General features: G+C 39.8%; 1 protein-coding gene across 1 annotated transcript in view; it reads left to right on the top strand.

Annotated features, from left to right (window-relative positions):
* Window positions 1-27,043, top strand: part of LOC105453955 (transcription factor AP-2-epsilon) — a 57,977-nt gene that overhangs the window by 28,015 nt on the left and 2,919 nt on the right. The window contains 2 exon segments of the mRNA XM_011696254.1: window positions 9,536-9,734; window positions 17,040-17,158. Coding sequence (XP_011694556.1) covers window positions 9,536-9,734; window positions 17,040-17,158 — 318 coding nt within the window.

Consider the following 27,043-nt stretch of genomic DNA (forward strand, 5'->3'; position numbering starts at 1 on the left):
TCTTCCGATCTCTCCCTTCCCGGTCATTAATACCTTATTATAATTAATTTATTACAAACAGTCACAACGGACGATCTCGCGGCTATTTCATAATATTAACTACATCGTTATCTCCTCAACAAGAAATAACATTTATATACACGACATTATATAAGCGACAATATTACGCTAGATAATATTAACTCGATTTTAATCGCTTTCTATATAATGAGCCGGCAATTATATATCCAGAAATTATACGTACACATCTCATCTTGGGGACCTTGAACACACGCCTTATCCATGTTGCGTCCATAAAATAAATGTCTAATTCGCCATCGCAAGATTTCCTTTCTTCTTCTTTTTTTTTATCAATGTAATAATACGCTTCTAATAACGCGAAATTAAACTCGTTTCCGAGTATTCAAGGGCAACAAGGAAAAGAAGAATGTATCGTCGTTCTCGTAATAAATCAACATCGCTCGAACGACGCCGCATTAAACGGCATTACCGCTGTGTCTTTTTATATTTTGTACACTCGCCCTTTGTACACGCATTGTTCGCTAATGCTCATTCTGTAGTGACAAGAACCACCATTATCTTAAGAATTGGCTCCGTGAAGAGTAACGGCATGAAAGATCAATGAGAGCGCGTATCTCGAGAGAGAGAGACCGTCTCTGTTCGGAGAAACATACCGACGCGGGACGAACTTAGGCAACACGAGAAAGTAACTGGATCGAGAGAGAGAGATGTTCTCGTTTCCTTTTCCTTTTCTTTTGTTTTTTAATCCACGATTTTATAATGAAAGGCTCGTACGACCGCTCATTCATCGACGGGCTACCGATAAAATTGGAGCACAGCTGCTTCACCTTAACATATCATTACGTTATTATCTCGTTATTTCTTATATCGAATTCAATTAAAATACTAAGAACGACGATACATTCTGGTCTTCGGCTTCACTCTAGATGTCTCAACTGAATTAATTATCCATGCGTCTTTTGAGCATTTTATTGTATATATTCAATTACGTCTCGATATTGTGTTATTTTTTTACACAAACGTGAATATTTTAGTTAAAGGAGGATGAGAATTTAAAGAAACGAACTCTTTTTCGGTTTAACTTAAAGATTACAAACAAAAGAGTGCAATAAAGACTCAGTCAAATTTTAAAACGCGACAAAATTGTTTATATGTCTATTATATCGTACTTGTTAATAACTCAGAAAAGTGGGTTCGTCATTGTCTATTTTTGCGCTCAACAAATGATCATGCAACGATGTCGGTACGATGTCTAATGGACACCTAGATGCATCTTTAATGACGATATTGTGCTCAGATCTGATTAATTTTGGCGTGCAATCTTGGTATCGACGGATGTAACGACTTCCTTAACCTCCCTCTCTACATGCGTTCCCGCATGTTATCGCGTGTCTGCATGCGATTCTCACGACCACACCGGTTTTCCGAGAAAACGTATGTATGCCCATATGCTCACCTGGTGGTCTGAACTGTCGCGTTTCGCCATCGTCGCAGTTTGCTTTGACGGCCAACGTGTTTCGATCCTCGCTGTAAACCCCTTCTCACTCGCCTTCTCTCGATCGCTTCCGTTGGAATGAAAATTACACCCGGCCCGACCTGCAATCGCTATTAGCCGGCGAGGATACGCCCGCGGAACGCCGCTACCGTACCGGCGCGGCGAGCGAACGTGATAGCCGCACATATGTGTGTCTATATGGCCGCCAGACTTTTCCCAGGCGCTGGAAATAACGGCTCGTCTACCTGAGGACGGGGACGCGGTGAAATCGTCCGGGTGCAAGCACAATGCAGTTAAATAGCTCTGGACACAAACGCCTAGATTACGTACGTAGCCGAAGTCCGTCGCAATCAGGCGAGGCGGCGTCGAGAATGTTACCTTGTTAATGTCACTCTTCTACAAAACTGACTGAGTTTCACGAAGCGGAAAGATAAAGAAAGAGAGCGAGAGGAAGATAGAGAGAGAATAAAGAAAGAAAGAGAAGAAAAGCGACAGCGATTTATAACGCGAGGCCCGTAATAAATGCGGCGCGTCGCCGGGCATCGCTTTTAGCTTCACATTTGCGTTGTTACATTTCCTCATTGCGCTTCGTGCGACGTGTATTTTCCCGCGCGAACGATTAATTTCTTCCTTGGCTACGACTCGCGTAGTCGCGGTTGTTGTGACTCCTTGTAACGCGAAAGAAATCCCGTAGCGAGATAAGCGGGTAGGCAATCGACGGCGGTCGGCTGAATGGTGAATGCGAAAGCGAGGGAGAAGAACAGACGGGTTCTCTCTCTCCGAGCGATGTTCGCGCGCGAGTGAGCGAGCGAATCTCCGCCTTCGTATCGTCTTAGACCATTGTTGTTTATGATCTATCTCGTTAGACATTCTATGAACCGCGGCTCTTATGACAGGGGAATACCTGGCCGCGATCAAAACCGGCCGGCGCGCAGTATACACGTTGTTGTGCAACGCCGCCGTTGTGCGGAACGTTAAGTTTGCGTTACTTAACCCGCCGTGGCTGAGATCTTTCTTTGATCGAACCGAGGAGGTTCGCGAGCGAGCGGCGAATCTAATCTCGCGAGTATCTTTTGTCAGGATCGCCGACGCGTCGGTGTACATTCATCTTCGATGTTTCCTCTCCCCTTTTTTCCTCCCTTTCACAGACGCGATTCTCTTATTTATTACCGTGATTGTCGGTTTTAGCGAATACCTGCAGATCTCAATCGTCATTTTCCCCGTCGAAACTCTTTTTTTTTTTTTTCGATCGGCTGCAAATTTTACTCACGAAAGTCTTACTTGAGATTTGAATGAGGGTTTCGACAAGCGGCTGAGATTTTTAAGCGGAATTTTTTCGAGTATAGATTCGAGCCGCGATTCGTGTATATTACTGACGCAACGACACCATCTCTCGACGTTTCCATTCAACCTCGTTTTCAACGCGTGCACCGTACACGCCGATTAGCCAACAATCCCGATGAACTAAGTCATACAAATAGACGCGCATTTATCGCGCGCTGAAGCGGACGACGAAACCTTTCCGCACCGATTTCACCTTGCGAATCGTATTTATCTTATTTAACAAGATCCCCCACTTGTGCGAGAGCTATAAAATAGAAACGGCGAGCGCCGCGCGCGCGCGGCTCGACGAGAGACTCTTGTTGACGGCTAAGCGACCGCTTATTGTCATCACCTTTGACTCTCGACAATGTTACTGCACTTAGGGACGGTTGTAAAGTTGCAATATGTTGTTCGAACAGGCCTGTAGCGCCTAGCGTGCGACACACAGGCTTCGCCTTTTACGGCAAACTACCTGTCGGCCCGTTGCTCGGCGGCAGCCCGACGGCGACGGGATGAGCAGCTGATCTGAGCGCGCGGCTGCTCATCGATTTATCACTTTTCCACGCTATCGACTTCCAAGTGGAATTTAATTAAGCCGCCCACGGCTCACGACTCCGCGGTCGTTGGTTTTACGAGTCGCTCCGCACGTCGATGAGAACGTATATAAGTATTATAGCTGCCAAGTCGCGCCGCATTTCCCAATAACTCTCGTGCGCACGCGGTTTGAGGCGACTCCTAATTAGGATTAAATAGAAACGATTATGCAAATCGAGATTTGCTTACCGCGGTCTTGCACACGCCGTCATAGTTGCGCTCGTTAAGACCATAAATAAAACTCAGGCTCTACTCGCAGTGCCGTTTACTCGCTCATTGAAATTGTCATCCCCGTCACGATAAAATCACGTTGCATTGGCAATTTTCGTGATGATGCGTTATCAGAATTCATAATATTCTCAACCGCGGTATAACAAGGATGACTGACAACGATATTGTAAGCGTGCTTAAGATGTATAATGTAATAAGATAATGTAATATCGTTCATTATCGAGCTATTAGAAATTTTTCAAACAACGTTGTTTAATTAGCACAGCCTGCATGTATATAGCCAACCTGTTTTTAATGATATACGATGCATCAAGTTACGTTAGATATATTCGAAAATTGCTTAATATTTGTAATCTCAACACGCAACAACAACTTCATTTAACCCTGATATATTTAGGAAAATAAAGAATTATACTGTATATTACGTAATAATAAAATATATGTTGATATGTAGATATAATGGGAAACATGTAATAAGTAATAAGTGCTATTCTAGTGTGGATTGGCGAATTTGACGCAACAATGAGACATAGCAATCTTTGATCGCTTATTGAGCGATAATTTGGCTTGCAAAAATTACAAGCTGGTTTGCATTATTACATTATTTTAATAATTTCATAATTTCATAAAACTATTATATTACGTCAAGATTAATTACAATTTTCTTAGATATTAACATTTTCTTAAAATCTATGAATATATGTGTGTTAAAATAATAAGCAAATTTTAACATTTTTTTTAAATTAATACTTGAAATTTGTATACAGGTTTACTTCAAATACCAATTTAGATAAGTAAATTTTTTATCTACAGTTTAAGTAGATTTTATATTTATTGTTTTCAATGTTTATATTATTTTCAATAAACTGATAGAAAAATTATAATTTCTCAAAAGAGTATCATATATATTATTCATTTCTATTGTCTTCAAACATACAAGAAAAATTAATGAACTATCTAAATCCAATTATGTTAAAGTAGCACTTTATCGCAGTATTTTTCACAGCTTTTTTTCTTTATTTATATTTCTTTAAAATATAAATATAATGAACAGAAAAATCTAAAGTCTGTTATTTTATAATAAATGTGGAGGAGAATTCTTTTTATATTTCTCTAAACAAAGAAATTTAAAGTTCTATGTTATTTTACAATAAATGTGGAAGAGAATTTTTTTTATATATTTTTATAAACAACGAAAAATCTAAAATCCTGTGTTATTTTACAATATAAATGCGGAAAAGACCGATGCACTCTCGGAATAATTTTTATTTACTTATTCCGCTCGACGCTTCGCGCACGATTCGAAACAGGAGAAAAGCTCGTGTTGCGAGCCGAGTCTTCTCATAGGTTTCTTCGAAGATATTTCTCGGAACAGATGCGCAAGAACGCGAAGACGTAAGAACGTAAAGTGCTTCCTGTGTCATGGTCACGCGTGATTCAGGTTGCTGTGTAATCGAGAGACTCCAGACGGGTATGAACAGTTACGAACAATATATATATATATGTATATACATATATATATGTGTGTGTGTGTGTGTGTGTATATATATATACATATATTAAAACTATAGTACGTTGCACAGTTATCGAGTCTATCTGCAATTATTAATCGAGGAACAAATCGCACGACGGTTTCGTTTCGCGACGTGCTGCGCGCTCGTAGGCTCGAATCTGCGATAGCTATAGCGTTGACAAATTATCTAGCGTTATTTTCTCCAGAGCGCAATCTGAAGTCTGAGATATGGCGACGGCAATCTTCATGAGAAAGACACTCGAGTGCGTATCAAGTGCGTCGTTGCTCGAAGAGAAGCGGAGCACATCTCGGAACGCGTATACGGGGAGCGTAACGCGTTCGCGATTGTTATCTCGGTAACTCGCGCGCACTCGTAGACGCAGTTCGCTGCTGAATGCATTCGAAATTAGCCACCGCTGGAATTCCATTTCCGAAACGACGTACAAAGAAGGAGGTGTCACTGTTGTTTTGTCCGTCTATTTGAGGTCAAAATATTACGCAAAAATTTAAGATAAACGAGTCGTACGACAATGAGATCGTGATTCATTCGAATCGCGAGTGAAGTCTTACGAATCCGCTTATTTCTGCTACGGTTATCGAATTATTCGACATAGGAGTGAGTAATTAAGCGGCGATAGAGAGACCGATAGCGATTGTCCGTCCGATGAGTGAGACGGTTTCGCAATTCACACGGCGAAAGGTTACGGCAGCTTATGATAATTATACGCTTTGCACTATAGACGCCGATCCTACGGATAAAATAAGCGAAGCCTGAGCTATCCTCATTAAATAAATTAATAATACGTTCGTAAACCGTTACTGGAATCGAGATAAGTGTTCGAGATAGCAGCATCGGACGGTTAGAAATGCTCGCAGCACTTAGGCGTCTCTAAATGATGTTCTCTAACGACGCGTACGTGCCGCCGTTGGTACTTGACGAACTGAGCCGTAACTGTCTTTCGGAAACTGCGCGTTTCGATAGATTCGCAGGATTTCAATTAGACGCGACTGTAAATTCGGCGAAATACACCTGGTCTCGGTTTACGACGGCAGTGAGAACCGTTTCGGATTAACTCCCATTCATAAACTTCGCGTAAATTCATTAAAGAAAGAACTTACACTTTGTTAATATTTTTTAACATTGAAAAAAAAATGCATTTTAATTTATGAATCTAAAGGACTGGTTGCGAAGGAAAATAAAAAATTGACGTTAGATAAAAATGTAATGCGCATGTATATGTATAACGTGAAAAAAGTATAACATGTTGAACAAAATGTTTTCATGAAGTCTAATTACAAATGCAATTTTTCTTAGAATGCGAATCTGTGTGAATATACATGTGTTGAAGTAATAAAATAATTCTCTTGTCTTAGCAATTTTATTAAATTAATGGTCAAAATCTATGTACACAAGTTTACTTCGAATGCAACGAATATTAGATAATTAAATCCTTCAAACATACTTTATAGCCCTCGGTTTCTATATCTTACAGAAAAATTGACATTTTTTAAGTTATTATTATTTTACGATGAATCTATCCATAATACAAAGATTGAAGCGAAAACATCGCGTTTGCAATCAAAGCAGTCCGCGGCAGTCCGCGATATAAACATATATACTGCGGAATAAAATTACTATGAAACACATTCGAATTGTGAACGAGAAAGATCGAAATCTTCCGCAAATAACAATGCTCGAGGTCGGCCGACAGCGGTATTTCCGGTAGAAATAGCTAAATGATCGAATCATGCGAAGGGAGGAATAAGGAAGAAAATATTAACGTTTCGCCGATATTCCTAAGTATACTAAGGTATATACGTTAAGAAAAAAAGGGACGATACTCGGCTTAACCCATAACCCGTATAAAACCCATACTTAACGTATCCGCTAATATCAGACCCGGGGAGTGGAGCGAGGAGGAAACGCACGCTTGACGCGCGAGTCACGGAGATCGTGTACCCGCCGCCGACACCCGATTCTTCCTCTTCTTTCTGTCTTCTCTCTCCTCTCGTTCCCTCATGCCGACATCATTTCAACGTTACCAAATTGTCCGACTAACGCCGGCTGCCAAAGACCGTTACGCGTCCGTTCTACCTCTCTCTTTCTCTATCGCGGCTTCCTCTCGAACATTATAATTTATAAGGCTCGACAAGTCGACCTATTTGGTGTGCGCGGAAATTGATTATCCGTTTGACCGTCGGGATCGAGACATCGACGGGGATCGATAGCGACGCTCATAGATAATACGGACAACTTGTTTTACTTTCTCCCGTTCTTCGCTCGCCCGGCGATGCTCGACACACGGTGAGGACGTGGACGACGACGACGACGACGACGACGATGACGTCTTCCGTGCTTGGATATCAAGCTGCGTCTGTGTACTCTCGACGCGACGTGCGCCCTCGGCGTACAACTCGGCGCGTCGTAATCGCGACGTTTTAAGTTTCGACGGGTAACGAAGCGAACAACAGCGCGACCGCGCATCGCCGCGGGAGCGCGATAGAGCGGGAATGGTACCGGCCCCGGCAAAAATGCCGTGAGATATCTATCGGTTAGATTTATAGAGCCGTCCTCGTGTATCTGTCATAACACGCTGACATTAACTCGCTGAATGACGGTGCATTTAGTCGAGGCCCCGACGATGTATCAAGCGAAACGCAGCGATAGTTAGCTGATATTAAGACAATAAATATTCCACGGTGATTTTCTCTGTTCGCAGGCGCAGGACTTTATTTTTTCTCTTTATTGTGCCATTTAAGTTAATACACCGTGTTGCGTTCCCCGTATACAGCCGGGAAACTTTCCTTTAAACAGAGGTCCTTGTATCGCGTTTTCTCTCGATTATTAAAAGACGAGGTCGCGGCTTTCGTCTCTTATACGCGAAATGTCTCTCTCGTTCAACGCGCGGTTCCCTCGTGTCGAGAACGCGTAAAACTTGGAAGAAACATCCCTCGTGCGTTGGCGAAGATGAAGAGCCCCGCCGAGTTATAAGTTGACCATCTCTTTGCCATGTAATAACGCGCTTTGTCCGGGGCCCCCAAGGCACGATATTAAGCATTCCAGGGCAAGCGATGCAATAATGCGGGGCTATCCGATGCATAGGAGCTAAAACAGGAACGGTACGGGCGAATTTAAAATATTCGCCGAAGATATTGCCCTGATCACGGTTTATACGCACGCAAGATACACGTACACGTACACACATACATACAGGGAAAGAGAGAGAGAGAGAAGAAGGGAGGGAGCGAGGCTGTATAACATAATTTCGGGATCTTTGGTTCCGGTATTCCTTGGCTCTACCGAGTCGCGAATCTCTCACTTTGACCTACGAGAATGGACTATGCGGCAGTCTTAACTGGATTATTGCATTCCTTCGTCCGCTGGACGAAAACTGATTATTATCGTTACGTCGACGAAAACGCGGGCGGAGATCGGGATAAAATCGTGAGAAATCCTGACGCCGAGATATACGCGACATCGATCAGAGGCCGCGATATCGGCCTCGACGGAATTCATTTCTCATTCCCGGTGTATAACGAGCTCCCGCATTAATAAAACTCGTTTAGATGAAAAAGTTGGGCACACTGGCCCGATAACTCCTGGAAATCTTTCCTCGGCTCATTAGAGCTATTAAGTCGCGTCATTACACCGATTGCTTATCGATGACGTAACGGGAGGAGTCCGTAACGGTCGCACCTGATGGGCGTGCGAGCTGAAAATCTATCGATGTGTATCAGCAGTGAGTGATGCCTGGCATTCATTCACTTGTCACTCACACAAGATGTTCTTCCATCTTGCGATCCGTACACGCGCAAGTAGTATGTCGAACGCAACATAACTCTCGATTAGCATATATCAAACATCTACTAAATAAGATAATTAAGTGGTACACGAAAAAAGAGCAACTTATCGATATTTTATCTTTCTATACGAGCGATTATATCTATTAAGTATCTCATATATAACATATGATGTTTCGTCGACGTTTTAAGATCTTATTAACGTATTGCTCTTGTGTTTGTAGATGTAATTCCTTAGTTTATTTTATTTCTTCACATTTCCTACAAATGGTCCAATTTACATTTAATATTTCTAAATTAAAATATTAATATATGCTGAATGGATAATTTTGATTTCAACATTTTGTACAGTTAAATATTTCATCTACTGTTTTATTGATACACGTTTTAAGATTTGAACGCATTGCCCTTGCGTACAGTTCCTTATTTTTTTTTTATTTTTTTTTTTCTAACGCGGTCCACTTTATAGTATTTCTAAAGTAGATATGTGCCAATATGAATCTTGATATTTGTAGAGCTTTAAGGTCATTCTAACGGTCACACCTTTAATTTTGCAGACATGAAACCTTCGGACAGGAGCGAGAAGGCTATGTTGTCCGGAAACGCGCAACCGTCGGACGTATTCTGTTCGGTCCCAGGACGATTATCGTTACTAAGCAGCACCAGCAAGTACAAAGTTACGGTAGCGGAGGTACAAAGACGACTGTCGCCACCGGAATGTTTGAACGCGAGTCTCCTCGGTGGCGTGTTACGAAGGTAAGTAACCAGATTTCAATTAAGAACAGTTTCACGCAAATGTATCTCTCGCGCGCAGAAATAAATACGTCGATCGTTCGCGTTTTCCCGTCGCGATACATAAGTCGGCGAGAGATTCGTCGATTTGCAGGTGCAATAATTCTCTTGTCTCTTTCTTCGCCTTTTCTCCCCGGCAGAGTTCCCCAAGCAACTCTTTCGGCAAAGAGAAAAGACGGAGGTAGAGCGCGGTGCATTCATTCATTTTTAATCACGCACGCCTCGGACCCGCGGGCTCTCGAGCAAACCGTTAGGATAATTTGGCATTTATACACGCGAGGAATTAAATGTCGTTGCCGTGAGAGTCGGCGCAGCTTTCGCGATAGCACGGAAGAGGTGAACGAAGATGCTCGATGCGCACCGTTGTCCGAAGGAGCCAACACGAGAATCGTAAAGAAATTGCGTAAGAAAATGAAACGTTAAAAATTAAAATTTAAGATTAAAAAAGGAAATTCCACATCGATGTGATATCAAATTTGCGGGAATTTGCGGACCTAATAGAAGTACGAGAGGCGTCTACAGTCTGCAGCGTCGATACGAATCTTTCGCACATCTTCCCTCGCGGGCTACACTTTAAACCGATCGTGTGCGCGCGCGGAATGGGAGCTTGATCGCGATTCCTCATGAATATTCCGTCGCGCGCGAGAGGACGACGCGAGAGATAACGAGTGCAGCATCCCGCTTCCTACGGAGAGGCGCATTGAAGATCCGCAACAGTCCGCGGGAGTGTGTATCGCGCTCTCTGTTACGGCTCTGCGCCGTGCAGGTCGTTGCGGTAAGAAATGAAATACGAAACACACCGGGCGTTGCACGCATTACCGCCGACATTTCCGGCCGCCGCGCGTATCCGAGGTAATCCGGTATAACTGACGCAGCGCCCGATCGGGACAATGCGCGCGCGTAAAAAGATCGGCGAGGCGCACGTTACTGCACGTTGTGTTACACGCGGCTTTATATATATTCGCGGGACTAATTAATAAACCCGCGCGCGCGTTTCAGCTCTCTCATCCTGTGCCCTCTCATGCCCAACCGTGTGGGCACAGACAGCCATCTGATTTATAGACGCTCCTCATGGGAGAGCACCCCGCCTTTATCTGATTCGCCGTTTTATTCCGGCTAGAGCACCGCTCATTGCGCAATGCTTTATCACCAAAGGCGTGGATAAATCGCGCATGCAAGCGCATGCAAGCGCCAGATATATATACTTCCACGCACTCCGCACGACTTTTCACGCCGGATCCCGCTCTCGCAACAGGCGTTACGAAATCACCGTTGAGGCATTGCGAAATCGCGCGCGCTTCGCGCCATTTCCCTTCCGATCCTCTGCGAGGATGCACAACGGGAAAATTCAAAATATCGTAAACAAGCTCGCGGAAAAGTCTCAACGTCTCAAATTTACATACAGCTTCTTGATTTGTTGGATGTTAAATATATATATTTGGTAAAATAATAAATATATTAACAATGTGAGGCAAGCTCGTCAATGTAAAAACAATCAAATTATAGATTAGGCCAAACTAACGAGCGCTAATAAGGTGACGGTTAAATATAAAACATAAAATTTATTCTAATCAAATAAGCGCGGATTAATCCATTTCTTTAATAAAAACGATGTACGAGCACCAAAATAATAGTATATAATTGAGATTATTAATATATATAATTGAGATTAAACGGATATTCAAAATATAACAATTATATCTATGACGCATTGTAAGGCCAGCGTATAATAAACTAACAATGTGAGGCAAGCTTGATAATGTAAAAACAATCAAATTATGGAACAGGTCAAACTAACGAGCACTAATGACGCTTAAGGTTGACGAGCTTGCCTCACATTATTAGTTTATTATACGCTGGCCTTACAATGCGTCATAGATATAATTCTTATTTTGAATATCCGTTTAATCTCAATTATATATATTATTTCAGTGCTCGTACATCATTTTTATTAAAGAAATTAAGTAAATCCGCGCTTATTTGATTAGAATAAATTTTATGTTTATATTTAAGCGTCACCTTATTAGTATTCGTTAGTTTAGTCTATTCTATAATTTGAATAAATATATATTTTTTAATCTTATGTAAGTACTAACTTTAAACATGAGCTAGTGAATGTAATTTTAATCTTATACAAGAAATTTGCATGAAATACAACTAGAATATTGATGATTAAAAAAAAATTACGAGTCATTGTCTAACGAAGCTTCCGTTGGGTTAATGCGAACTCTACATTATTCGTCTTAGAATACGTGTCCGAAGGAAAGTGCGTACTTTCCACAATGAAAGAAATATCGTTCGACGCGCGCGTTTTCACGTATCGTTGATTTCGCGCGGCCGGAGTGACAGAGCGTGGCAAATCTTTCTTGCCGCGAAGCGTTAATAAAGCGGACCGATCTATACCGCCGATGCAAATGAGACATTAATAACTCGCGCGGCTGCGAGTGTCAATTCCTCGGCGTGCGAGCGAGTGAGCGAGTGCGCGCGCCTCGAGGCGACCGCGGCATCTCGCACCGGCCGCGACGTTATAATTCATCCGTTCGCATAGCGATCTGACCGATAATTACACGCGCGTTGGACCGAGACTCGCCACTATAGATTCTCTTTCTTTCTCTTTTCCGCTCCTTTTGTCTCTCCCTGCATCTCGTTCTCGGTCGTCCGTCGGCGACTCGCGTACACGAGGGTCCAGGACTCCGTCGCTCGCAATACGCCGCGAGCCGCGAGAGATCGTCTCGCGCGAAGATCAATTGCGTCGTATCGCTGCAGTTCGCCGCGCACGCACGTGTGTGCGCTCGCGCGAGCATGCTTTTGTCGATCGAAGATCCACGCCTTCCGTTTTTATTTTCACACCGACCGATTTTTCGATCGCCCTGAGCTCAATTTCACAACGCACGCTTTCTCAATGCGTTCTATTGATTTTTGTCTCTTTGTACGCGCCGGGCTTGTTCTCCACATGTATATGAATCAGGTATCAGCGTCCTGATACCAATTGGCGTAAGTATAACGTCTACTGGGAACTCGCGAGCACGAGATTCGTCGGATAAGTAAGCCGACAATAACACTGTCAATTGGCTTCTTTATTAAAAGGCAGGATAGATAAATACAAAGTAAAAGTGGATAAATACACTAATCACAGCAAGACAAACAGCAAGTAAAAAACCTGCAATAATATCGTATCTCAATCGATGTCAAAACATATACGGATACTCGCGCGAAAGTCGAAAGTTTCACTTACAGTCACAATGTATCGTCATGTATCAATCGTTATTATAACAAAAAGATGCATGTATTTATATATTTCGGATGTGTCCTCCGTGTATATTTTTTTGCGTTCCGAGATGCGCGACCTTCAAAAACTTCCACGCGAAATAGCGCCTATTGGGCGCTCTATCCAATCTGGAAATTTACCTGGGATTAGCAAAACCCTCACCTGCTCCGTAAATTGCCGTTGAATACCGGCAGGCCTTCACGAATTGGCCACCATCTGCTTGGAAGTCTGAAAATCGCGCGCAAGGTCGTCAGGCTCGAAAACAAGGCTGACTTTCGCCGTAGGATAGAAGTTTTGTCGATCCATTAGAATTTATACTTCTAATTATATTCTTTGTAAATTTATACTTCTGTTTTTCTGTGTACGTCGCGATGTATCCTGATTATGCGCACGTCGATTATTATGTAAGCCACAGTCACGATAATACTGTAGTCTTACTTCTGCGATAAAAAATATTGGTAACATATAGAGAATCTATCGCGTATTATTCTTTCAGCGTGACTCTCATTAAATCTGTTAATCGTAAAAATAAAGCGCCGATCGATCAATCAATTTGTCGATCTAATTTATTTGCGTCAGCGATATTCCGATATTACTTCCTCGATCTACGACTAGAAGATGTCGATAAAAAAAGTTCAAAACAGTTTTTTAAACCACCAGGAAATTCTATTTAAGTGCTACCTTAGTATAATTATAATTACTAATTCTAGTAATTTGTAAATCATAAAGTAATTTTTTTAATTTTTTATGAAAGATAAAGAATCTAAAAATATAATTTATATTATTAGTATTTTAGTAGTAATTTATACTATCATTAATATAAATTATGAATATTAATATTATTAATATCAATATTATTACTGAATTATTAACATTAATATTAATTAATTTATTAACATAAGTTTATATTATTAATAATATGAATTCTTATTATAATTCAAATTCCAAAATTTTGAGATATATGTATAATATATAAACTATTGTTTAATTTTATGTTAATAAAAAATTCTAAAAAGTTAATGGCATACGACAATACTAAATATCAACAATATTGAAATAAATTTACCTTATAAATGATATATATTTTTAATAGGTTAGATATACAATAAAATCCACACACAACAAAGAGGTATTGGAAATCTTATATTTTAGAAAATTGTCCACATTTCGTTCTCATATACATGCGCTACACTTTATCAGTGTTAATCATAATTCCGCCTCAATCTCGCGAAACGAACGACGCGCAGGATACTTGATCATGAACATGAAGTCCTTCGGTTGTCTAACGCCGCGTGGCGTCCGTAGACGATTAACGATGCCAGGCGTTCAAGGATGTCTCGAGCAATCAGGGGGAGCAAGAGCTCCGCCATTCAGGGATCTTCCTATCGGTGGAAATCGACGCCGAGGGTTGCAAATCGCGGAAACCCTTACGTAGAGAAGAGCGATACGTCTGAGTGGGGGACGAGGATTCTTCTCGGGACAAGTCTCCGGTAATGAGTCGCAGCATCGTGTTCTCGTCACGTACCGAGAAACGTCGGCGATGGCAATCGTTAAGTATCGAAAATTCGATCCGGTCGCACGACCGTTTCCGCGGTCAATTACGTTCGTCGAAATTCTTCCGCTGTGTCTCGGGATACGTGAAATTGGCTTGCGTCTACTCGATTCGTATATAATCGGTGATGATTATCGCATCGCTTGAAACCCGTTTTAGAATATAGATTGATTAGACTTTTACGGATCTGAACGGAAACGAGAATGCACGTTGAAAACTTTCAGCAGATCTGTCAGTTTAGATCTTTCTGAGTTTTCAACTGTAATGTGATAATATAAATTGAGAGGAGGAATTATGAAAGTACAACGATCGTTAATAGCGCAATTTTTATACTTAATTTTTATACTTCAATTTTCAAGTTAAATTAAATTCTTGAAAATTACTGAAGGAAATGTTTTAACATATTACAAAGCTTTATCTACCTTTGACAAATAAATAAAAGAATACGGTGTGGTGATTTATACGTTCTACATATATTACGATATATTTAAGATGAAAATATTAAAATGTTCGTGTACACATATCTTCAAGAAGTGATAGATAAAAGTTTTCGATATTGACCTAAATGAAAACACGCTCTTAGTCGCAGCGGTAATTAATACAGAGATGTAATTATAATCGCTTTCTCTTTGAGTCTATCTAAAAATGAATACATTATCAAGAAACACATGGGACAGTGCGATTCAGAGGAAATAAAACGAGCGGAGCGAACGCGGAACGTAAATTCGGAGGAGTCGATATTAAAAACCCATAGCGGTAAAACGTATTAATTGCCGAGCGAGGCGAAAGATTACCGGGCGGACCGGGCGGCCGAACCGAACAAAGGTAGGCGATACGCGTTACCGTTATAACAGGCCGAGATGATGGATGGACAGGGTGTGTTAAAGAAAGAAGTCCCTGCTACTATCGCGTTCCCGTTGGTGTTCCACAGAAAAAAATTTACTTCGCAGCTTCTTACTTCGCCGGTGGATTAACGACACGAAGTCGCTGTCCGGCTGCAAAAGGATTAAAACACAGCTTTTGATGATGTCTCGATAGACTTCGTCCGAAAGAATCACGTGGGACGCCATCCGATACACAATTTAACGTAAAATATAAAAGAGGACGATTAAAATTTCTTTGTATAGAAGCATTCAACTAACAAAAGTTGTTCATTTGTTATAAAATTTATATAAAAATGTGCATTTATTCGATACGTTATTAATTAAATTGCCTGCGTGTTATTCAACATTGAAAGGACATACACATCATAGCATCTTTAATAAAGAATCATTTATTTAGCTAATGAAGCTGTTTCTAAAGGTATTTACACAGAAATTTGTCAATACTTCTCATTTATAACTATAGCGTTTAAATTGCGGTTTTAGTCTTAACGTCACGTTATACCATTAACACAATGCGCTTTCAGAGACAACGAATAAACGCCGCGTCTAATTGACCGAAATCACGATTACAGCGAAGAAGTCTTAACTTTAAATCAATCGTGAAACATAAAACGTCTTTACGATCGCGCAAGGGAGGGGGGGCGTTACGTCGCTTAATAATTAACCCAGATACACGTGTCGGAGGAGGATGCCACAAGTGCCCGATAAAAATTCTATTCGCCTGTTGATATGCTCGCGCTTTAGCTTGAATAGCTCATTCTGTGCGAAGAACACAGTCCTTTCTTTCAGCGCTCGATCCCATTCCGCAAAACGCACGTGCACGGATGGTGCGAGCGCATCCTCAAGCGCCTGTCGTCGAGCTTGCTCAATCGCCGACGCGACACACGTATAGCCCGCGGATTATGCTAATCCAACCGTGTTTCCCACTCGAGGAAATACGATTGCCGCTGTCTCCCCCTCCCCTCTCTCGCACCTCGATTTCATCTTTTTAGAGATCACGGCGGCGAAATGATTAATGGAGGAGTTCCGTTTCGAAATTCTCACGCGCCGGAACGGGACGAGGGATGTGGGCGTTCGCTTGTGTTTCGAACAAGTATTTAGCGAACGGTAGAAAAATCTCGTGATCGATAAATATGTTGATGAACCAATGAATCTCTGTGTTCTGTGACGTGTATGTAAAATTCTCGCGTGAGAACCAAATCAATAATCGTTGACGTAATCTAACCGGGTTTTAGATCGGCTACGATATTCACCACATGAGAGCTTTAACCTGAGCTTAGCGATTCATATCAAATGTTGATGATTATATAAAACGCAAATGTAGTGTGTAATTATTCTTCCAAGAAATGAGAAAATTACAAAAGATATAGTCGTAAAAATATTTAAAAAAATTATGTCCACGTCCAAACATATGAGAATTAAAATATTTAAATCTTGATATACTTGTAGTTATATAATATCGTGAATTCTTCGTCGGCGAAATGACATGTCGTGTTATTTCAATAATATTGAGAAAGTTAATATGGCGAAAGGCTCCATATAAAGATATATTTTGCATTTTGCAGGGCGAAATCCAAAAACGGCGGGCGTCTGCTTAGGGAAAAACTGGAAAAAATCGGTTTGAATCTGCCAGCCGGTAGAAGGAAGGCCGCCAACGTCACGCTCTTAACATCTTTAGTGGAAGGTGAGTGCTTTCACTTATATTTCTAAAGACTCGAACTAATTAAAGAATTCATGAGAAAAAAAACTTGTTTATGTTTAAGAAAAAAAAACACATAACGTTAGGAAACCGATAAATCTGTATCTGATGCAGAATGTATATATTACGGGACTAATAACTCTTAATAATTAAATATTAATATATTGCCATGATTTATGACTTTGTTAAGAGATATGATCGCAGGCATTGCTACATACATTATACATGATCGTTTCTATTCCTGATTTTCAAGTTTTCAACGTTACTTTACATACGAATTGTATACATGAAACTGCCGCTTTCTCTGAAACGTGATCAGAACGAAGGCCCTTACCGCTTGAAATCACAGCATTAGAATTTTATTCATTAAAAATACCTGCTAAAAACCTGAATCTTCATTTAACTTCAACTTGACTTTAACGGTACATTGATTCGAAGTTTGAAAGATAACTTAATAGGCAAATTATAAACGAGAACTCGAACGAGATTTTGGTCAAAGAAAAATCACGTTTAAATCATTAAACACGAATCGTTGCGCCTAAGAGAAAGCGGACATTTTCAGAACAGCCTGTTTATGTTTAAAATAGTGACCGATGTAAATTACTTCCTATTAGCTATATATTAGATAAGTTAACAGACATTTGTCAGACGAAGCAGTATTAAGGTTGCTTGTGAACTTAGAGAACATCCTCGTAAACTCTATTACATCTTGGAACGGGTACGCGGCATACGACTCGTCCCATAAAGCGCGCCGATGAAATCATCTCGGTGAAATAACGCGAACGTAAAACCTCTTTCCTACGCGGTAATGGTGGATGCGTTCTTTTTCTTCGCCGGTAATCGTTTTCCTCATTAGCAACATTGATCGTATCCGGTATGAACAGCAAAAAAAAAACGTACAATCAAACGGGAAGCTTCCTGCAAGGTATCCCAGTTCCGTAATGCGGTCGTAATATTTAAATGTAATTCTTACATCCCGCCGTAAGCGGATATAAGACGATGTCGGCGATATTTTTGCGAAAAAGACGTTGGGAGTGATCACGTGGTATAACATCATAATCTTGTCAATTGACTTGCTACATTTCACAGAAAAAATAAAACGCATCCTTTACTTATCACTGCATCCTTTTCTTAATAAATTTAAGATTCATTATTTTCGCAGCAAAAGTCTGGTGAAAGAACATTTAATTTTTAAAGTTGAGAATTAAGAGCTACAGTAATGTGAATTTCTTTTCAAATTATAAAGAAACGAGATTTTTTTAAATTTGTATATTTGCGAAAGCATAAACATTTTTTTTAAATATTAACAGAATTAATATAAAATTATATATGAATAAGATCATTTTATATTATATAAAATACCAAGAAAATTTGTTAATACTAAATTAATATTATCAATTTAATTATATTATTAACTAATTTAATGTTAATAAATTTCTTTCACATACAATCAAATTTCGATCTAACTCGAGATATTTTGCATCATCGAATTAATAGATTTATATTTTCTCGAGTAAGTTTTTTCTATGATATTTTTAATTTATTATAAAAAATCATCTGCCTCTCTCAACAAAAACTTAACAAAAAGCTAATATTAACGTTTATTTTCATTGCAAATTTTAATAGAAATCACACTTTTAATTTACTACATCGATTGTTTTATACAAAACATGTTTGTTGTATAAATTTCCCGCGGGATTCTTTATTAATCGGGATCGATATTTGGCGGGCGCATGAAGCATTAACGATTGTAATCACGCGTTTTCTCCGCGATTTATCGTGAGCGTTAAATGTAACGCTTTTCGATTTACTGCCGCCGTAATTTGCAGAAGGTTACCTCTCCGCGCTCGCGTCTTTACATCTCCCCCCCTCTCCCCCCCCCTCCGCCATGACTCCGAAGAATTACATTCCTCGCGCGACGCCCACTTGTCTCGTAGGGCACAGTGATGAAATCATCTCTTCGGAATAGCGCGCGCATCAAGGCGAATTTACACGGTCTACGCTTGATGATCATCCTGAATGAGTCATTTAAGCGGCTGAATGGATTTTTGTTTAGACACGCGGCACCGGGCACGGTCCCAAAGCCTCGCAAGGTAAAATAACCGACAAACAAAGCGCTACAAGAAAATAAACGTTAAGAGTCCACCGTCTGTATCTCACATTTAACGCGAACGTTTAATTCGAAGGAGGTTTTATTTCTGCGTTGTCGTATGAAATTTCTTTGATATTTATTTTATTGAAAAACAAAAATTCAATTATATAGTAATTATATAGTAATCAACACTACAACTACCGACGATTAATTTCTACTTCAAATAGGTATATATGCAAATATCAATAACATGTCTAATATGTACTTGAGAAAAAGAATAAAAGGGAAGAAAATAAATTGACCAATTTAATTATTTACATATTTGCAACAAAAGTCACAGAAAATCTCAGAAAATGCACCGTTATAAATTTGAATAGTTTAAAAAAAAATTTACAGTCATTTTAATCGCCTTATAATTCTAACGTTAATTCTATAAAGACGAAACTAGAAGTTCCACTTCCTTCATTCTTGCTTTTTCTCCACCCGATTCACCGCACTTTCATTTCTGAACGATTCTCCCGGTGATTTTCCCTGAACGATCATCAAAGGCGAAACACGTAAACTCGGCTTTAGAGAGCGACTTCGCCTTCGCTCTTCCGCGTTATGACAGTAACAACGAGTGCAGGTTTTTTGCACCGGATACAGGACATTGTGCGCGGCTAATCAGAGAGAGAAAGAGACAAGGGGAAAGAGAAGGAGAGATTCCTACGGGATATCCCATCTGCGCGAGGGAGCGCTTAATAACGAGCGCGCAACAAATGCGAACGCGCGCGCGTACAATCGCCTTCCCGCACCTCCGCCGCCGCAGCAGCGCCCTAATGACGCGCCTGGAAGTTTGTTAGAGTGTTGGCACGGACGTTGATTATAATTTATGGTCGGCGGGGCTTCCATAAAACATCGGCCGTGCTTTTCTTTCCGAGACGCGGCGCGCGAGGCGATGGCCACGCTCGGCGCAGCGACACCCGCGCTGTAACGCTTCCTCGACTCGAGGAAGCGTTACACGAAGATTTCGAGGGTGCACTTTGTTAGAATGTTAAAATAACAAATAAAACGTGTTCAAAATTTTCAAAAAAGTACCGAGTTTTTCTTTTTAAAAACATTGAACTAAATTTAAAGAATAAGAAAGTCATTTAGAATTTGAGAAATCTCCGTCTCTGACTCCATTATTGATATACAGATGTATCAATGTGGAACAAACCCTTGGATTTCTCGTCTAATCACTGCTATTAAACTTTTTTAAAGGCTTTTTGATATACATATTATTGTATCAGTTACTTTAGAAAAAATACACTTGGCACTTAATACATCGTTCAAACCGTGAAGTTTACGCAACTTGGATATTTATTATTTTTGGATTAAAAATACATCAAAATTTCTCGAGTAAATATGAAACTCGATGTAGCGTGTCGATTAGCATTTGCGACGTGTAAATTCAAAATAATAAATCGCATTGTCTCGTCAATCTGCCGTTCTGGCAGCCGTGTTGCTGTAAACCGCTGCATTGTTGCGGTACCGTGCAAAATGCCGCGTAAAAAGTCGACCTGTCGATTTACACCTACCATTAGCTGTCGAACAAACTGAACGTTACCGGTACACGTTTTAATGATATCGCAACATGTATCATATATCTCGCGGATTACAAATTAATAACAGCTTTGATAAAACGAAACTGGATGACCGTTCTCTTCACATAAGTGTCCACGTATCTACTCGAGAAAAAAAGCAAAAAGTATAATATAAAAAGACAACTAATTTATCGCTGCACTCATCGACGTGGCTTGCTAATCTCGTCTTTCCGGTTAAAATAATTCAGCTTAAAATAATTCAGACCGCGCATCGGGGAAGAAGCTCAAATACGCGTATAATTACCATTTGCATACGATTGGATCCCTCCGCATATGCGAGCCCGCCGAGAGATTAGGAAGATCGCTGTTATTAAGCGATTGAAAATCGCGTATAATGTATCCGTAAATATATAGATTTGCGACAGCTTTGCGGCGATCCCGTTTCTTAATTGCTACTTGAGCCACTATCGCGCTTTAATGACAGTGGAGTGCGTCTCAACGGTTAGTAATGAACTAACGACAGCGCTCGCAATACGTTTTTTTTTATGAGCGGTACATAAAAGATCGACATACCAGAGTCTCGCAATTTACACGAGCAAGACTAACACGGAAAGAATGATTTTGCTGAATCCAGATCTGAAAATAATTTGTTCAATATAATCAAAATAATTTTGTGCGAAAGTCAAAGTGATTGCTAGAATATCAAAACGTTTTATAGCAATGTTTATCAGCTTTAACATTCCAACAAATTATTTTGATGATTCAACAAAAATTTATTTATACACAAATTATTTTCAGATCTGTTTTTAGCAAAATTTTTAGACTTTTCAACAAAATTGTTCTTTCCGTGAATGCAATCGTCTGAACCATACTGTTACAATAGTTCTTACATATCATTTAGGAACTCTAATTCGTAATCTATTACGTGTAAAAAAAGAGCTAAAAATTGGTTATGCAATTAAATTAATCATTGATTTCATAACAATTTATATTATATACTTATATGATCGAAAAAAAGAGAAAAACAGTCGCTTTTTCAATTATATCACTTTTTACACTGTACAATTTACGTTGAAAATCTGCAATGCAAATCGATTTAAAAATACAGACCTGATGATTTTTTATTTAATTAAATCACATAGTCACGATAGAGAATCGCATTTATTTATTATTTTATCATTTTTATACGACGTAAGGATCAATATTTCTTTCGCGTTTTATATTCTCGTCTAATGTATTACAAAGTGATAATCACTTGAGATAAGAAAAAGGCTGAACTCTGACCGGTATATAGTGAACCAATAAATCAGATTAATGGAGTCAAGAATATATTTCCTTATTTCTCGCTCTGTTTACGTCAGTTCCCTACTTGCAAATCACTGTTGCAATACCGATTCCTGTCTTAGCTTGCCGGTTGACCAGCGAGAAAAAGATGATTGAATGTATGTGCCTCACACGTTTTTTGCATTATTCCAGTCATATATTCGCGTATAGTAAAGCACAAAAAAACTGTTATAAAACACGCGCAAAAAAAAAGTGATGTGTCAAAATAAATAAATGTATCCTTTGTTAATGATAGTTACGCAACGATTCGTCTGATTAGAAGAACAGCGGTATTACAGGTTCCTCGGCTGTAAGAATACCGAGGCGCGTGTACAGGGAATGTCATCGAAGACGCTTACAGAGTATATACGGCGAAAGTGTGGGAACTTGCGCGCGACGCGCGAGAGGACACGTAGGTGTGCGTACACTCCATGTGCTCATATCCGTCGCTTATGGCTGTGTAATTCATACGTAAATTCGCGCCCGATCGCCGCGCGGTGACACAACGTGCTCTTCATGCTCAAGGAGACCTCTCAAAGGCTGTAGAAATAGAATGTGCGAGACGAGACCGGTTATCTACGGCTCCGGATGGGACATCCGAAAAAAGTAATGATATACTACAGAGAAAAATTCGACAGTGGAAGTAGAGGATAAAAGTAAAAACGGGCAATTTGGGACTTCTACATTAATCCTAGATTTTCCGACATTTATTACAGATAATAAAGTTGATTTAGCGAATCGTTAGACGATTCAGAAGAATCAGATCTCACATTGTGTGTGCATATTAATCGTTTTGTTCGTGTGATTATCATTGAGATTATTTAATTATGTACATATATAAAATTACCATTGTAGACACTTAAATGCTCGTGTTTGTTTTGGTCAACGTGGTCACTTAATTTCATATTTAATAGTTTGATTAATTTTGTGTTTAATAAGTGTATACAGTTACGTTTTACGTCGCGAGAATCCTGCGTCGTTAATCGGTCGATCTCCCGTAACATAACGTAACAAAAAATTTCAGAACGGTCAGAATAGTAGCGTTGTAACTCGGAATAACGTGCACGCGGGGATGCGAGGAATGCGTATTTTAGACGCGTTACATGCCTGTATATATATACGTTGACCGCAGCCCGACTCGTTGCGAAGTTTTAACCGGTATGAGAAACCGCAAGGGGTATATCGGAACACGACAATCTCGTGGTACGCGGAAGAGAATTCCCGAAATCTTTCTCGCAGGTTCGATTATCAGGACGTATAATGGAACGTGATTTGCGGTCGAAGGCCGCATGATGGGCACATCGTATTGGCTATCGTTATAAGACAGAGCTTCAGAGACGAATAAGGCTATTCTATCGCGCCGGCCCTCCCCTTCGTAACGGCAAGCACATTTCTACGAGTATCGCTCCGACGATTCCAACGATCGATTCGATGAGACTCGTTATGGAAGAATATTTACAAGCGAAAATAGAGAAAACCGGTTACGCCGAGCGCGATCAGTAAATGTATTTCTTCTTAACATTATTTATAATATCATTACATGTCAACAATTGTTTTTTATAATACAATTTTTTATTCGCAATTTTAAACATTAGAAAAACAACTTACATCAATTGGAAATCTGATAGATTCAACAAAATATACAAATCAGAGATACACTTAGGCCCATTTTCAAACGTCGTTAAACAATAATAAACTTCTCGGTAATTTTTAACCTTTAGGTAACCATACATTTTGAAAATAGGCCTTATAGTTAAATCTGATCACATTCTAGAGTCAAGATAACCAGATATTCAATTACTTATAAAATTTTATAAATATAAAAAGGAATTTTGGTACGATCAAAATGCATTTTGTATGTATATACTTTTTTGTTGATACAACCAAACAAAATATTTTCCTCAATAAAAGGATATTATTTCTTATTTGCAATAAAAACACATTCAGATTCAGATATTTTGCATATGAAAAAAGGAAATTGACAAAAATTCTCTTTCAAGCAGTTTGTTTTCACGATATCTTTTTCTTAAATTTTATGGATATGCTATACCAATAAAAATTTAACTGAAGATTCGCTCAAAATCAGGCAGATTTAAATATTCCGTAATCATATATGAGCACGTGCTGCTGACGAGAAATGAAAAAAAAATGTAATTACCCGGCCGTGTAATTAAACGCATTTTCCCGGCCGATCTTCTTGCTGCGCCATCGCGCGTCAATTGCACAGCTTTTGATCGGCTGTCCATTGATTCGCGATCGACACGGTGAAGTCGTCAAGCAGCACCGGCCGTTCATCACACACAATTCGCGCGAGTCACGTTACCCACTCGTTCCCGTTCTCGTTTACTTCGCGTACCGCTAATCTGGATCTCTCATCTCGAGCGAGCTCCCTTAGCGGCAATCTGCGGCGTGCGGTCTGCGAAGTCCCTTCGTTTTATTGAGTCATATTCCCTCGTACTCGATAAGCCGGACATTCCTTCCCGTCGTGTCGTCGAATCGAATAAAATTAACGATAATATTAAAACACCACGCGCTGTAATATTTTATCACGACAACAAAACGATTTACATTGATTAATTTATGTTACGTCGATGGCGAGCGAAATGTTAATGACTAATTAATAGATTAATAGATTTTAATTAATAGATTTTTGTTTGTTCTTTATCTAAAGCGCATGTGCCAATTTAATTGTTTCAAGTGATATGATACGGAATATAAAGTGATTGAACTTTATTTGTGTCCGATATTTCATGTTATCAGACGCTAATTTTTTTTTAAGTTTATCAAAGATTATTCTCTCAGTATGGAATAAAATTTACGAAAAAAAAATTGATTAAAAACGTCGTTAACATCTTGCGCCAAGTCGAGCTGCGGTTGTTCGAATGAACGCGCCAAGAAAATCTCGCAAAAAGTAGCAAAGTACAACGCGATAAAACGCAAGACGTACGTTCGCATTTGCGATCATAATCGTAAACGTTTTCGCAGCACGCGCGTATGGGTATAAGGTAACGCCGACAGACACGCTAATTTACTTAAAAGAGATTAGAAGAAGGCGAGAGATACGACACGAGCGGGGAAGGGAAGATATGCAAATCCGCGCGGAAGAGTTCGCCTGTGGCAGGCTAAAGCGTACAGCCGAAACGACCTGTTGCACCTCGCCGCGGAGGGGGCGAGGGGCGAAGCGGGTGGAAATTTGCACCACGTCCGACGATGTCCGATAAGATCGCCGATAGTTAACTTACTGTCGGTTTCGCGCGCCTAATACGAGAATGGCCGTAGAGAAAACGCGACGGCGAAAACACACGTGGTATCCACGCCGATAAATACATCGCACGAAACTATAATATTATACAACTCGACGTATCCCAACATCGTGGGATACTCGTTTCGTGAAAGATCTTTTCTTTGCCCAGGTGATATAGTCTCCTTTCTAACTGCGTCGTTTCTTTGATTTCGTTCCATCGAACTCGAATGATCGAGATCGGAATAGGGAATTAAGAGAGATCTTTTCTTACGGGAAATTTGCTCGATTATTTTGAATGTCTCCATTGTATTGCAGCGCGTAAACTGTATATATTAAGGGGAAAAAACCAGATGTTTTTTTCACCTTTAAGTGTAAATAAATTCATTTAATGCAAAACGAAGATAAAGATTCAACATACACAAAGTTATCTTTCCGATATAGCTAATGTGTCAGAAGCTTTTAATCACGCGCTTCTCTTTTTTTCTTTTCTTCTTCACACCTCTAAACCAGAATTTACGTCAGTCCGATTAGTTTTCAAGACATGTAAATATCCTTAATTATAAACTCTGCTCCGACTCTATTCATTCGCCAAGTGCGTCTGTCTCTCCGCACGGTTGGGCGATTAGATGTATCAGACATAAGTAATCAAGCAATTTGCAGTTCAGATGGAAAATAAAAATGTTACTTTTTTTTTATCGCTCCGCATCGTTACGTACATCCGTTCTTATTGAATACATCTCGAGCGAGAGCATAATGGTATTACGTAAAATCAGTGCGAGCGGCAACATTACGCATGCAACATTGTGTAACGTTAAACAACGCAAAACATCGGCAGTTTCAAACTACTTACATGCTTTTCATAGCTACGTTAGCAGTATCTGGTTTCGCTTAATGCATATGCTCTCGCTACGCATTCTCTCTCTCTCTCTCTTTCTCTCTCGTCGCAACCACAGTAAAAACTTTACTACACAAAGCATTACGACAAGTCCGGCATAAACACGTGGGATCAATGGCGCGGTCTATTAAAATAACGACGGTTGCGACCGCATGAACTATAATTTATGTCACATAAAATAGGACAACGGCGTATACGCAAAGTCCAAATTATATGCATATATAGCGGCAGTCCAATATTCGAAATCTCAAACTATTGTTGAAAACAATTACGGCGCAGTTATACCTCTTTCGCGAATTATAAGTGGATATGTTCAGACGCATTACGAAAACGTAAATAATTATAAATACAGCGAGATGTAATGTACGTGTGTAAAAAATGAAGCATTATGGCTTTTAGCATACAATACATGTCATCATTTTTGTGATGATAAAATACGAATCATAGGACTTTATTTCAACAGAGTGCGACAGGAATAAATTTATTTACAGTCGTAAACAATTTATTTACAATTTAAAAATTTACAATCGTAAAGCTACATAACGAGACAAGCATGTCTGTCAAAGAGAACCGAATTTAATTTCTCTCAAGAAAACTCACTGTTCCACGACTCTCAATCTGTACTTTATTATTCCAGACCCAGTAAATATGTACGTAATCATAAAATTCCCCAGATGCAATTAATTTTACATCGTTGCAAATAAGCTTCCGCTAAATTGCTCTGCCCGCAAAACGGACTGATAGTAACAAT

Source organism: Wasmannia auropunctata, unplaced genomic scaffold, assembly GCF_000956235.1.
Source record: "Wasmannia auropunctata unplaced genomic scaffold, wasmannia.A_1.0 LD335990.1, whole genome shotgun sequence".
In the NCBI taxonomy this organism is placed as follows: Eukaryota; Metazoa; Arthropoda; class Insecta; order Hymenoptera; family Formicidae; genus Wasmannia; species Wasmannia auropunctata.